Consider the following 12,572-nt stretch of genomic DNA (forward strand, 5'->3'; position numbering starts at 1 on the left):
TCTTGAACAAATTGCATTTGTGGTTAACATTATGATATCAGAAGCCTGAGTCATGAAAATGGTACTTAGAGATGGAAAACATATGTTGGTGTCAGGCTAACTATTTCCGGAACTGGATGTCAATTTTATATTCTGTCTGCCCAATTTGCTAAGATGGCAAAAACTTCCAGTTTTTACTGGAAGTGTCTACATTGTGCGTGTGTGTGTGTGTGCACGTGTGTGCATGTATGTGTACATGTGCATCTTCTTCTTTGTTGAAACTGTATGCTCAATTCTCGAATTGGAAATACGACATCAAGAGACACTAAAATAGAATATAGCTTATCTCACTGATAAACCCTAGTCTTCTTGCTTCTTTTTTTGCAAGAAAGAACATCTGCCTAATGCTAAAGTCAAGTATGACCCTTATCTTATCATACTTGTGTTGTTGTTGTTCAGGCGCTCTGTCATGTCTGATTTTTTGCAACCCCATGGACTGCAGCACACCAAGTTTCCCTGTCCTTCACTATCTCCCAGAGTCTGCTCAAACTCATGTCCATTGAGTCGGTGATGCCATCCAACCATCTCATCCTCTGTTGCCCCCTTCCCCTCCTGCCTTCAATCTTTCCCAGCATCAGGGTCTTTTCCAATGAGTCAGTCAGGTGGTCATACCTGTCGGTGAGTCATTTCAATAGTAATCAAAAGAAGCTAGAAACAGTCTTGACCTCAGGCCGCCTGTGTGTTACTGCGGCCTTTTGCTGGTGCTCGTTTGCATTGTTGGACTTAGAGATGCATGTTTAGGAGCATTCAGTTGTTCACGCTGAATTCCACTGACAGATGAAGGAATAAAAATGATCTAAGAAAACCGTAAGGAGAAACAGTTCTATTGGAGAAATGAAAAGGAAGTTTAGGGGGATGGTTAGAAACTATACAAAAGTGGCCCGCATGGGGGGAAGGGAGAAGGGGCTGCCTCTGGGGGGCAGCAGGTGTGGTGGGGAAGAGCTTGCGGTGTATAGCGGACTCCAGCCTGCTCGCTGTGTGACCCTGGGGACACTGCCAAACCTCCCTGTGCCTCAGATTTCTCATCTCTGCGAGGAGACCTGTGATGATGCCTACTAGATACCTGTCAGTATGTTTAATCAGAAGAGAGTCTGGAATGAAACAAGGGTTCACTATCAGCCGCGGTTTATTTTCACCAAAAGTGCTTCGATTTGCACTGTCTAGAAGGTAACTGCTTGCCACATGGGGCTGTCGAGGGCTTGAAATGTGGTTGGTCTGAACTAGGATATGCTGTTAGTGTGAAACACACACAGAATTTCAAAGACAGTACAGCACAATGTGAAAAATATTAATAGGTACTATATTCCATATATGTTGAATGATGCCTTGGATATGCTGGGCTAAATAAAATATATTGTAAAGATTAATTTCACTTTCTTTTTACAATTTTCGTGTGACTACAAGGACATCTTACATGACACAGGTGGCTTACACTGTATTTCTGTTGGACAGCACTGGTTAAGTTGCCTCCCTCAATGCGGCAAGGCCAGAGCAAGAGAACCAGAATCCTCGATCTTGCTGGGAACGGCTGTCAGGCCTGGCCTTGCAAGCACAAAGGTGATGCCCAGAGTCAGAGATGGTCTGGCAGACGTGAATGAAGTCTGTCATCACGCGTCCTTCAACTCACCACTCATGGACAGCGTGCCATGCACTCTGAATGGATCTCGTTTAATGAATCCTAGAAATGCCGTGAGAACAGTACAATTCTGACATTTACGTAGTTGTTGAAAGTTCACGTGTTTTCAGTGCAAATATTTAAATATACTCCACAGTTTTTTCCAACTGTTTTATCATTTCTTTTTTAACGCTATTTGAGCCTTAGAACATGGCAGTGGCCAGGCCTCTCTGTAACTCTGAGAAGCCATCCCAAACTTCAGCTCGACATACATAAACAGATTGAGTTCTGGTTGTCAAAGGAATATGTATGTCCTTTAAAAACACAACAACAACATTGCACTATATTTGATTTACTATATTGTGTTAGTTTCAGATGTATGGCAGAGTGATTCAGTTATACCTGTATGTTCTTTTTCAGATTCTTGTCCTTTGTAGGTTATTACGAGTTATTGAATATAGTTCCCTGTGCTATACAGTGACTCCTTGTTTATTCTCCATGTAGTGGTGTGTATCTGTTTAATCCCATACTCCTAATTCCCCCACTCCTTTCCCTTTGGTAACCATAGGTTTGTTTTCTATGTCTGTGAGTGTGTTTCTGTTTTGTAAATATGTTAATTTGTACTGTTTTTTAGAATCCATATGAAAGTCATGTCATATAATGTTTGTCTCTCTCAGCTTGACTTAGTGTGATAATCTCTGGTACATCTATGTTGCTTCAAATGGCAATATTTCATTTTTTATGGCTGAATAATATTTCTTTTTAATATATGTGTGTGTGGGTGTATGTGTGTGTGTGTGTGTGTATATATATATATATAAAACATCTTCTTTATCCATTCATCTGTTGATGGACACTTAGCTTACTTCCATGTCTTAAATATTGTTAAGAAACATATGTTCTTAATTCATTTTTAAGCTCCATATTTTATGTGGTCTGAAAATATAGTAGTTTTCAAAAGAAACTAAAAAAAAAAACAACTCACAAGATGGGGAAGGTCACACTCCTGAAAGGAAAGAAGTTCTTTTAAAGTTTTGTTCGGTTGTCCTGAGGTCTTATCATTGTTGGGAGAAGGTGGGTGGCCCCACTATAGAGATGGGGTGCCTCTAGGAGGGTCCCGAGGGTAAGCAGCTGGGCTGGCTTCTCCAGCCCGGACAGAATGTATTTGGGGGGATTTGGTTGTGGCTTTGACTTGGCTTGATTTGGTTTTATTCTCCCTTATTTTTTGCAGTAAAATATGAGGAGCTGTACTGCTTTTCATTCAACCCCAAGCTGGATAGAGAAGAAAGGGAACAAGGCTGGATGCTGATCGAGCTCAGCGAAGAATACAAGCGCATGGGCCTCCCTAATGAATATTGGCAGCTCAGCGACGTGAATAGAGAGTACAGGGTGAGTGGAGGCATTTGGTGAAATGAGTGCTTAGTCGCTCAGTCACGTCGGACTCTTTGTGACCCTTTGGACTGTAGCCTGCCAGGTTCCTCTGCCCATGGGGTTTTTCAGGCAAGAATACTGGAGTGGGTTGCCATTTCCTTCTCCAGGGGATCTTCCCAACCCAGGGATCAAACCCACGTCTCCTGCGTCTCCTGCATCGCAGGTGGATTCTTTTCCCACTGAGCCATGGGGGAAGCCCATTTGGTGAAATGTGGATACTTAATCCAGATGAAGCCCTGACGTCACAGAGCTGAGCATGACTTCTCTTAGCTCTCCTTTCGTTCCAACAGCTCTTTGTGGGCACAGATGTGTGGATTTCCAAGTCTCCCTTGGGTATTGCCAGCTGTATTCTCCACCTGCATCTGGGATCAGAAAGTTTGAAGAAGCCACCTTAGAGACCATCCCCTCCAATGGCTGAAGGAGTGGAACCCCAGCGAGGCCCAGTGGCGCCCTCCGGGCAGGGCCTCCCTTCTCCCGCCCGGTCTTTTTATAGCTCAGTGAGTGATGAGTAGGGAGTCGCAGAGGCTCTGATGGCAGTTTGGCACCAACTCCTTCTGGGCTCCCTGAACTCTTGATTGGTACACAAGGTCACCAGGAGGCTTCCCTGGAGAACCGTGGAGAAACATGTCTGCACTTCCAAAGGGAATGGTGGGTGGAGGGATGTGGAGGGGGGCAGAGCTGATTCATATTCTCCCCAAGGGTGGGCTTGCACAGCAGGGCTGGTTTCCCTATTAATTTTTAAAGTGCTTCAGTAATGAAAGTACAGTCAGAACATTGTAGAGAATTTGCAAAAGAGAGAGAAAAAGGAACAAAACAGCCCGTATCCCATTGCCCTAATGTTCTGTATGTGTGTGTGCTGTCATGTCGAACTCTTTGCCTGGAGAAAATCCCATGGACTGTAGCCCACCAGGCTCCTCTATCCATGGGATTTTTCAGGCAAAAAGACTGGAGTGGGTTGCTATTTCCTCCTCCAGGAGATCTTCCAAACCCAGGGATCATACCCAAGTCTCTTGCATAGGCAGGCAGATCCTTTACCACTGTGCCACCTGAGAAGCCCATATTCTTCTAGTAGGTTTTTAAACTTTTCCGTTTTTTCTCATCTGCGTAGTTTAATAACTTTCTCTTACATGAGTAACGTATTTCATTGTTTATAATTGGAGAATGTGGAGGCAAAGGAATGGTTCAAATACATACAAAAATGGAATCATACTGCCTATGCCTGTGTTTTGATTTTCTTCATATAACATATTGTGAGTATGTTGCTGTCAATAAATATGTGGAAGGTCAGGTCCTCCCACATCTTTCTTCTGAATAACTTTATTATTTTATTTATTTTCGGCTGTGCTGGATCTTTGCGGCTACACGGGCTTTTCTCTACTTGCGGTGTGAGGGCTTCTCATTCCGGTGGCTTCTCTTGTTGGGGGTCACAGGCTCAATAGATGTGGTGCACGGGATTAGTTGCTGTGCAGCATGTGGGATCGTCCCAGATCAAGGATCAAACCCGTGTTTCCTGCACTGGCAGGTGGATTCTTGACCACTGAGCCACCAGGGAAGAAGCCCTCTTCTGAATATCTGGAATTTGTAGATTATTTGGAATAGAATGGCCACTTTCAGGATGCTGACTTTTCTTCCTAATCGCACTTAAATCTAGCAGTCATAATCTTACACCGTGAGTAGGCATTTGCCCCCTTTCTGTCTTAACCGTTATAAAGTATCCGGCTAATGTAATGATTTGTTCTGCCACTAAAGCCGACCTTTGCAGTGGATTTTTAGCCTTGAAATGAAGGAAAGGACTTCCCTGGTGGTCCAGAGGTTAAGAATCTGCCTGCTAATGCAGGGCACACAGGTTCAATCCCTGGAAGGCGTGGGAGGATTCCACATGCCTCGGAGCATCTAAGGCCCACGAACCATGACTACTGAGCCCATGAGCCGCAACTGCTGGAGCTCGCCCTAGAGTCTGTGCTCCGCAGCTGAGAGGAGCTCCCGCTTGCCGCAACTGAAGAAAGCCCGTGAGCAGCAACGAAGAGACCCAGCTCAGCCAAAAATAAATAAATAAATAATTGGGGAAGAAACAGAGAGAGAGACAGACAGACAGAAAGAAATGAAGGAAAATCCAAGTTTAGTATAGAAAATTGAATAATTAAAAAAATATTTTTAAAAACATGACACACTCTTGGGTGAGGGTGAAAATGAGGCTAAGCCACATCTGTGGAATAGTATTTCCTTGGAAACACAGGTTCTTCCTATGTCTGGTGAGGTTTCCTTCTAGACTTAGCAGCACAAACATGACTCACATTTAGTCACTCAAGTCCTACTGTGTAGAGACGGCAAAACATGAGTTACTCAGCATCTTTTTCCCAAAAGTAATAGGTAGCGAACATAAACTAACAATCAGCAAATTGTGCTGGAACAGAAAAGGTGAAACCCTAGGGGATTTTCTGACTTTTACAAAATGTTGTTAAAATGAGACAAAGATGATGAACCCTTATTTGTTACCAGCTTAGAAAATATAATAAAAGTTAATTCTGTCAAACCATTTCTGACTAATAGTCCATTGGGAAGGTTATGTCGTCATCCATTACTTTTGCTTTTAACCTCGTGGGTGAGAAAACATCTGCTTTTTCCTTCCTTCTTTTATAAGAGTTACTTCTTTCTGTTCACAAATTCCTTGATGTAAGTGGGGCTAGTGGTGTCATCTGTTGGAGAAGAAGCTACTGCCTGTGGTGGAAGCGACTCCATACGTGGAGTACGGAACTGAGGTTCCAGAACCAACGCTGCCCTATTCTCTCCAAGCTAATTGTCACCAGCATCATCTTTATCAGCATTGCTCTTATCTCTTTTTATAAGACATTTGCTTTGGGTAGTCTCTCTAAGCTAAGATTTCCTTTTATACCTAACGCTTGTTTTTTTTAAAGATTTTTTTTTTAATGTGGACCATCGTTAACGTCTTTATTGAATTTGTTATAGTATAACTTCTGTTTTATGTTTTGTTTATTTGGCCACAAGGCACGTGGGCTCTTAGCTCTCTCACCAGGGATCGAACCCCTACCCCCTCCCTGCATTGGAAGGCAAAGTCTTAACCATTGGCCTACCAGGAAAGTCTGTGTACCTAACTCTTAAAATGCTCTTTCTTTAAATAAAATAATGGGCATTCATTACCAGGTTAAAATTTTAATCTGTTTCTCTTCAAATAAAATTGAAAGTATAATCCAAACCAGTAATTTTTAAAAATCTTGTTTATGTCAGTTCTCTGCAGCTATAGTTTATGTATTATGTATTATTTTATTTATATATAAATCATTTCATGCTGTTCCTACCTTACACCATAAATTTCTCCCTATTACATCATTAATTCCTTGAAGTAAATTTTAGGTCCTAAATGCTTAAGAAGGCAGCTTCTTAAGCCACTAACTGTTATCCCAAAGCACTCAGCTGTGTGACGGACCCTCAGGAAGTACAGAGGTCTGATTATAATGCCATGGCTGGCCCCTCATATGGATACGACCCTGCAGTGGTAAATGCATTTACTGGGAGGTGGTAACCAGGGCAACAAGTATCAGTTTTTCGGGGAATGTGAAGTCTTTGGGGCCAGTAACTCTTTTGTTATTCATTACCGCCCTAGCACCTAACCTAATGCCTGGCACATAGTACGTCGTGTTCAGTAAAAATTTGTTGATAGACATCAATATTCTGTTATAGTCATCACACTTTTAAGAGACTAGAACTTAATAATTCCTGCCACTGAAAAGAAAGGACGATCATGTAACATGATAGAGGTGCTAATTGTCACTATGATGGCAATCGTATTACAGCATACAAATATATCAAATTAATATGTTCTACACAGGAGATGGCAAGAGTGAACACCAACATTTTAGCAATCAGTAAACTAAAGTGGAATGGAATGGGCAAGTTTAATTCAGATGACCATTATATGTGGGCAAGAATCCCTTAGAAGAAATGGAGTAACCCTTTTAGTCAACAAAAAAGTCCAAAATGCAGTACTTGGGTGCAGTCTCAAAAACGACAGAATCTCTGTTCATTTCCAAGGCAAACCATTCAATATCACAGTAATCCAAGTCTATGTCCCAACCACTAATGCTGAAGAAGCTGAAGTTGAACAGTTCTATGATGACCTACAAGACCTTCTAGAACTAACACCCCCAAAAGATGTCCTTTTCATCATAGGGGATTGAAATGCAAAAGTAGGAAATCAAAATACCTGGAGTAATAGGCATGTTTTGGCCTTGGAGGACAAAATGAAGAAGGACAAAGGCTTGAGTTTTGCCAAGAGAACACAATGATCATAGCAAACACCATCTTCCAACAACACAAGAGAAGACTCTACACATGGTCAACACCGAAATCAGATTGCAGCAAATATTCTTTGCAGCTGAAGATGGAAAAGCTCTATACAGTCAGCAAAAACAAGACCAGGAGTTGACTGTGGCTCAGATCATGAACTCCTTATTGCCAAATTCAGACTTAAATTGAAGAAAGTAGGGAAAACCACTAGACCATTCAGGTATGACCTAAATCAAATCCCTTATGATTATACAGTGGAAGTGACAAATAGATTCAGGGGATTAGATCTGATAAACAGAGTGTCTGAAGAACTATGAATGAAGGTTCACTGTACAAGAGGTGATCAAACCATCTCCAAGAAAAATAAGTGCAAAGAGGCAAAATGGTTGTCTGAGGAGGCCTTACAAATAGCTAAGAAAAGAAGAGAAGCGAAAGGTAAAGGAGAAAAGGAAAGGTATACCCATCTGAATGCAGAGTTCCAAAGACTAGAAAGGAGAGATAAGAAAGCCTTCCTAAGTAATCAATGCAAGATCAAGAATGGGAAAAGACTAGAGAGCTCTTCAAGAAAATTAGAGATATCAAGGGAATATTTCATGAAGAGATGGGCACAATAAAGGAAACAAACGGTATGGACCTAACAGAAGCAGAAGATATTAAGAAGAGGTGGCAAGAATACACAGAAGAACTATACAAAAAAGATCTTCATGACCCAGATAACCACAGTGGTGTCATCACTTACCTAAAGCCAGACATCCTGCAATGTGAAGTCAAGTGGCCCTTAGGAAGCATCACTATGAACAAAGCTAGTGGAGGTGATGAAATTCCAGCTGAGCTATTTCAAATCGTAAAAGATGATGCTGTTAAAGAGCTGCATTCAGTATGTCAGCAAATCTGAAAAACTCAGGAGTGGCCACAGGACTGGATATGGTCAGTTTTCATTCCAATCCCAAAGAAAGGCAATACTAAAGAATGCTCAAACTACTGCACAATTGCACTCATCCCACATGCTAGCAGAGTAATGCTCAAAATTCTCCAAGCCAGGCTTCATCAGAATGTGAACCGTGAACTTCCAGATGTTCAACCTGGATTTAGAAAAAGCAGAGGGACAGAGATGAAATTGCCAACATCCACTGGATCATAGAAAAAGTAAGAGAATTCCAGAAAAACATCTACTTCTGCTTCATTGACTATGCTAAAGCTTTTGACTGTTTGGATCACAACAAACTGTGGAAAATTCTTATGGAAATACCAGACAACCTTACCTGCCTCCTGAGAAATCTGTTTGCAAGTCAAGAAATAACAGATAGAACCAGACATGGAACAATGAACTGGTTCCAAATTGGGAAAGGATTACGTCAAGTTTGTATATTTGTCAGCCTGCTTATTTAACTTATATGCAGAGTACATCTTGTGAAATGCCAGGCTGGAGGAAGTACAAGCTGGAATCCAGATTGCTGGGAGAAATATCAATAGCCTCAGATATGCAGATGACACCACCCTTATGGCAGAAAGTGAAGAAGAACTAAAGAGCCTCTTAATGAGAGTGAAAAAGCTGGCTGAAAGCTCAACATTCATAAAACGAAGATCGTGGCATCTAGACCCATCACTTCATGGCAAATAGATGGGGAAGCAATTGAAACAGTGATAGACTTTATTTTCTTGGGCTTCAAAACCACTGCAGATGGTGAGGTGACTGCAACCATGAAATTAAAAGACACTTGCCCCTTGGAAGAAAAGCTATGACCAACCTAGATAGCATATTAAAAGCAGAGATGTTACTTTGCTGACAAAGGTCCATCTAGTCAAAGCTAAGATTTTTCCAGTAGTCATGTATGAATGTGAGAGTTGGACCATAAAGAAAGCTGAGCCCCAAAGAATTGATGCTGTTGAACTGTGGTGTTGGAGAAGACTCTTGAGAGTCCCTTGGACTTCAAGGAGATCAAGCCAGTTCATCCTAAAGGAAATCAGTCCTGAATGTTCATTGGAAGGACTGATGCTGAAGCTGAAACTCCAACACTTTGGCCGTCTAATGGGAAGAACTGACTCATTGGAAAAGACCTTGATGCTGGAAAGATTGAAGGTGGAGGAGAAAGGGATGACAGAGGATGAGATGGTTGGATGGCATCACTGACTGGATGGACATGAGTTTGAGTAGTTTGAGTAAGCTCCAGGAGTTGGTGATGGACAGGGAGGCCTGGCATGCTGCAGTCCATGGATCACAAGGAGTAGGGCACAACTGAGTGACTTAACTGAACTGAACACCTGAAGTTGTATTTCCCTGGTGGCTCAGACAGTATAGGACTTCCCTGGTGGCTCAGAGAGTAAAGCGTCTGCCTGCAATGTGGGAGACCTGGGTTCGATCCCTGGGTCAGGAAGATTCCCTGGAAATGGAAATGGCAACCCATTCTTGCCTGGAGAATCCCATGGACACAGGAGCCTGGCAGGCTGTAATCCATGGGGTCGCAAAGAGTTGGACACGACTGAGTGACTAAGCATGCACACGCACACCTTGAATTATACAGTGTTATGTATCAAATATATTTCAATTTAAAAAAACTTGTTGAATGAGTGAATGAATTACCTCCAAAGATTCTTCTTGACCAGGCCAAGTAAGACATGTAGGCACCGCAGGAGGGTTTATTTAGTGGAAGAAATAAGCAAATCACTCCCTTATTAAAATAAAAATATTATGCAGGAATGTTTTTAACTTAATCCACTTCAGTTGTCTAAGGCAGAATAAATATAAAGAAAGTTCAAAAGAGAAGCATTTCCCACTTTTCTGAACTTCTCATTTTCTCTCTGAATTTTCTTATGTGATTTTCCAGGCCAGACAAACTTTCGGGGGGCACATTGAGTAGTCTCAGAATCCCGCAGCATAAATTGCGCTGTGCTTTGTATTATTCATTGTCATAATTTTAACTTCAGCTGTGTGAGCTTGTTGGAAGAGCATTACCCGTCAGCGCTTTCTAGGATTGATGTTTGATATCTACTGGAAAGTGCTGTCTGCTTTCATGAGAGCAGGGATGAATTTACTTCTGTCCACCTTGGTGGTAGTGGTTGCTGTTCAGCTGTGAAGTCACGTCCGACTCTTTGTGACCCCCTGGACTGCAGCATTCCAGGCTTCCCTGTCCTTCACCATCTTGCGGAGTTTGCTCAAACTCATGTCCATTGAGTCGGTCATGCTATCTAAGCTCTCATCCTCTGTTGTGCCCTTCTCCTCCTGCCTTCAGTGTTTCCCAGTATCGAGTCTTTTCTGTTAAGTTGGTTCTTTGCATCATGTGGCCAAAGTATTGGAGCTTCAGCATCAGTCCTTCCAGTGAATATTCAGGGTTGATTTCCCTGGAGAGGAAATGGCAACCCACTCCAGTATTCTTGCCTGGAAAATCCAGTGGACGGAGGAGACTGTAGGCCACAGTCCATGGGATTGCAAGAGTTGAACAAGACTTAGCGACTGAACCACCACCAGCGCTGTTAAAGAAAGTGGGTAATTCCCAACTTCTGAAAACCTACTAATTTCCTTTTTTAAAACTGTTATTTTAATAAAATGTAGTAAGTCTGATGCAGTGACCACACGTCTCTTGAATTCAGTGTAGTCATGTCCTGACTGCTGACTCGAGAGAGGTCCAGACACCGGATTTGCAGGGGAAGCCAGGGCAGTGTCTGGGGGAGTCATTCCAGTACAAGCTTGGGTTCCAAGTAGGTTGGACCATTTGTTCTTGGGATTTTCCTCCAGAGTCTCAGTGCCAGAGCCCACGTTGATGTCTTTGGTAATCTTTCCTAAAATGCCTTTGGAGAAATGCTTTGGGCCTGAGAGTGTCACTTCAGTGACCTTTCCGTCTCCTGCTCAGCGTGGTGTCCAGTCTGGTAACAAAGACAAGCGGGGAGGCAGGCGAGGGAGGACCTGAGCACAGAACAGTTGACGTGAGCTTTGTGGTGCGTTTTCGTGCCCTTCTGCCTCAAGGTTCAGAGTGGTCAGGGCAGGCGAAATGGACAGAGGACGTGCACACAGCATTTCGCCTGCTGCTGCACCTGCCTGAGGACGCTCCTTCAAATGCCCAAGAAGATGCTTGACTTCTAGGAAAAAAAGTTTACAAACTGCCATTCAAATGATCCTCCTGTTGCAAAAAGAGGGATTGTTGTTGTTTTAGTCAGTAAATCACATCTAACTCTTTTACGATCCTACGGACTATAGCCCGTCAGACTCCTCTGTCCATGGGATTTCCCAGGCAAGAATACTGGAGTGGGTTGCCATTTCATCCCCCTCCAGGGGGTCTTCCCGGACCAGGGATCAAACCTGTGTCTCCTGTACTAGCAGGCCGATTCTTTACCACGGAGCTATCAGGGAAGCCTCAAAAGATGGGTTGACCGACATCAAAGCAAATGATGTGTCTAGCAACAAGTCAACCGCTGTCACTCTTGCCGCCACTTCCGCTTTTGTCAGACCCAATGGGTGAAGAGTCTTGTGGGTGTTACCTGACTTGATCCTTGTATCAGCCCCGGGCAGTGTCGTTTCTGTTCCCTGTCAGTCTTAAGAGAGTAGCAAGTGCTCAGTAGTTGGATTTCTTGAAAGTCATGAAGTTGGCAAACTGGAACCGGGTTCTAAACCCCTGATTTCTTTTTTGAAGATGGCTTTTTTAAAGTTTTAATCTGTTTATTAGTTTGGCTGTGCTTAGTTGCAGCATGTGAGCTCTTAGTTGTGGTATGTATAGACCCAGTTTCCTGAGCAGGGAGCAAACCCAGGTTCCTCCCACACCCTGTATTGGAAGCTCAGAGTGGAGTCCTAGCCCCCGGACCACCAGGGAAAGTCCCCTAAACCCCTAATTTCTGATAAAATTCCCAAGGTCATTCCAAGGCTCCAGAGATTCCACTGGGGGAATCACTGCCAGGGATGTGCAAAAGGGTAACTCATTTCTTACCCCTTGTAAAAATCGACACATAAAAAGCAGAAAGCTGTTATAATGCGTGGTGAGGGGTGGAATGCTAGGAAGTCCGGGGGAGAGGCCCTGAGTTGGCCCTGAAGATGAGCTTGGGAGGTTGGAAGGGAAGAGGGGTCCAGAGAGCATGCTGGCTCGGCTGTTGCCTCAGATGGGAGCACGCAAAGGGCGTACCGGGGACCGAGGGGCCCCGAGGAGGACATCGTCCCCCAGGGTGGGGCTGTCTTGAACAGATAGCTGACATTTTC

The 12,572-nt window shown here is 43.2% G+C and overlaps 1 protein-coding gene across 4 annotated transcripts in view; it reads left to right on the forward strand.

Moving 5' to 3' along the window:
• MTMR7 (myotubularin related protein 7) overlaps positions 1–12,572 on the forward strand; it is a 128,465-nt gene that overhangs the window by 47,363 nt on the left and 68,530 nt on the right. For all 4 annotated transcript variants that reach the window (XM_061404316.1, XM_061404317.1, XM_061404313.1 and 1 more), the window contains exon 4: positions 2,886–3,043. In XM_061404316.1, the coding sequence (XP_061260300.1) occupies positions 2,886–3,043 (158 nt within the window). The remainder of the gene's footprint in view (positions 1–2,885; positions 3,044–12,572) is intronic.

This window comes from Bos javanicus, chromosome 27 (assembly GCF_032452875.1).
Source record: "Bos javanicus breed banteng chromosome 27, ARS-OSU_banteng_1.0, whole genome shotgun sequence".
NCBI lineage: Eukaryota > Metazoa > Chordata > Mammalia > Artiodactyla > Bovidae > Bos > Bos javanicus.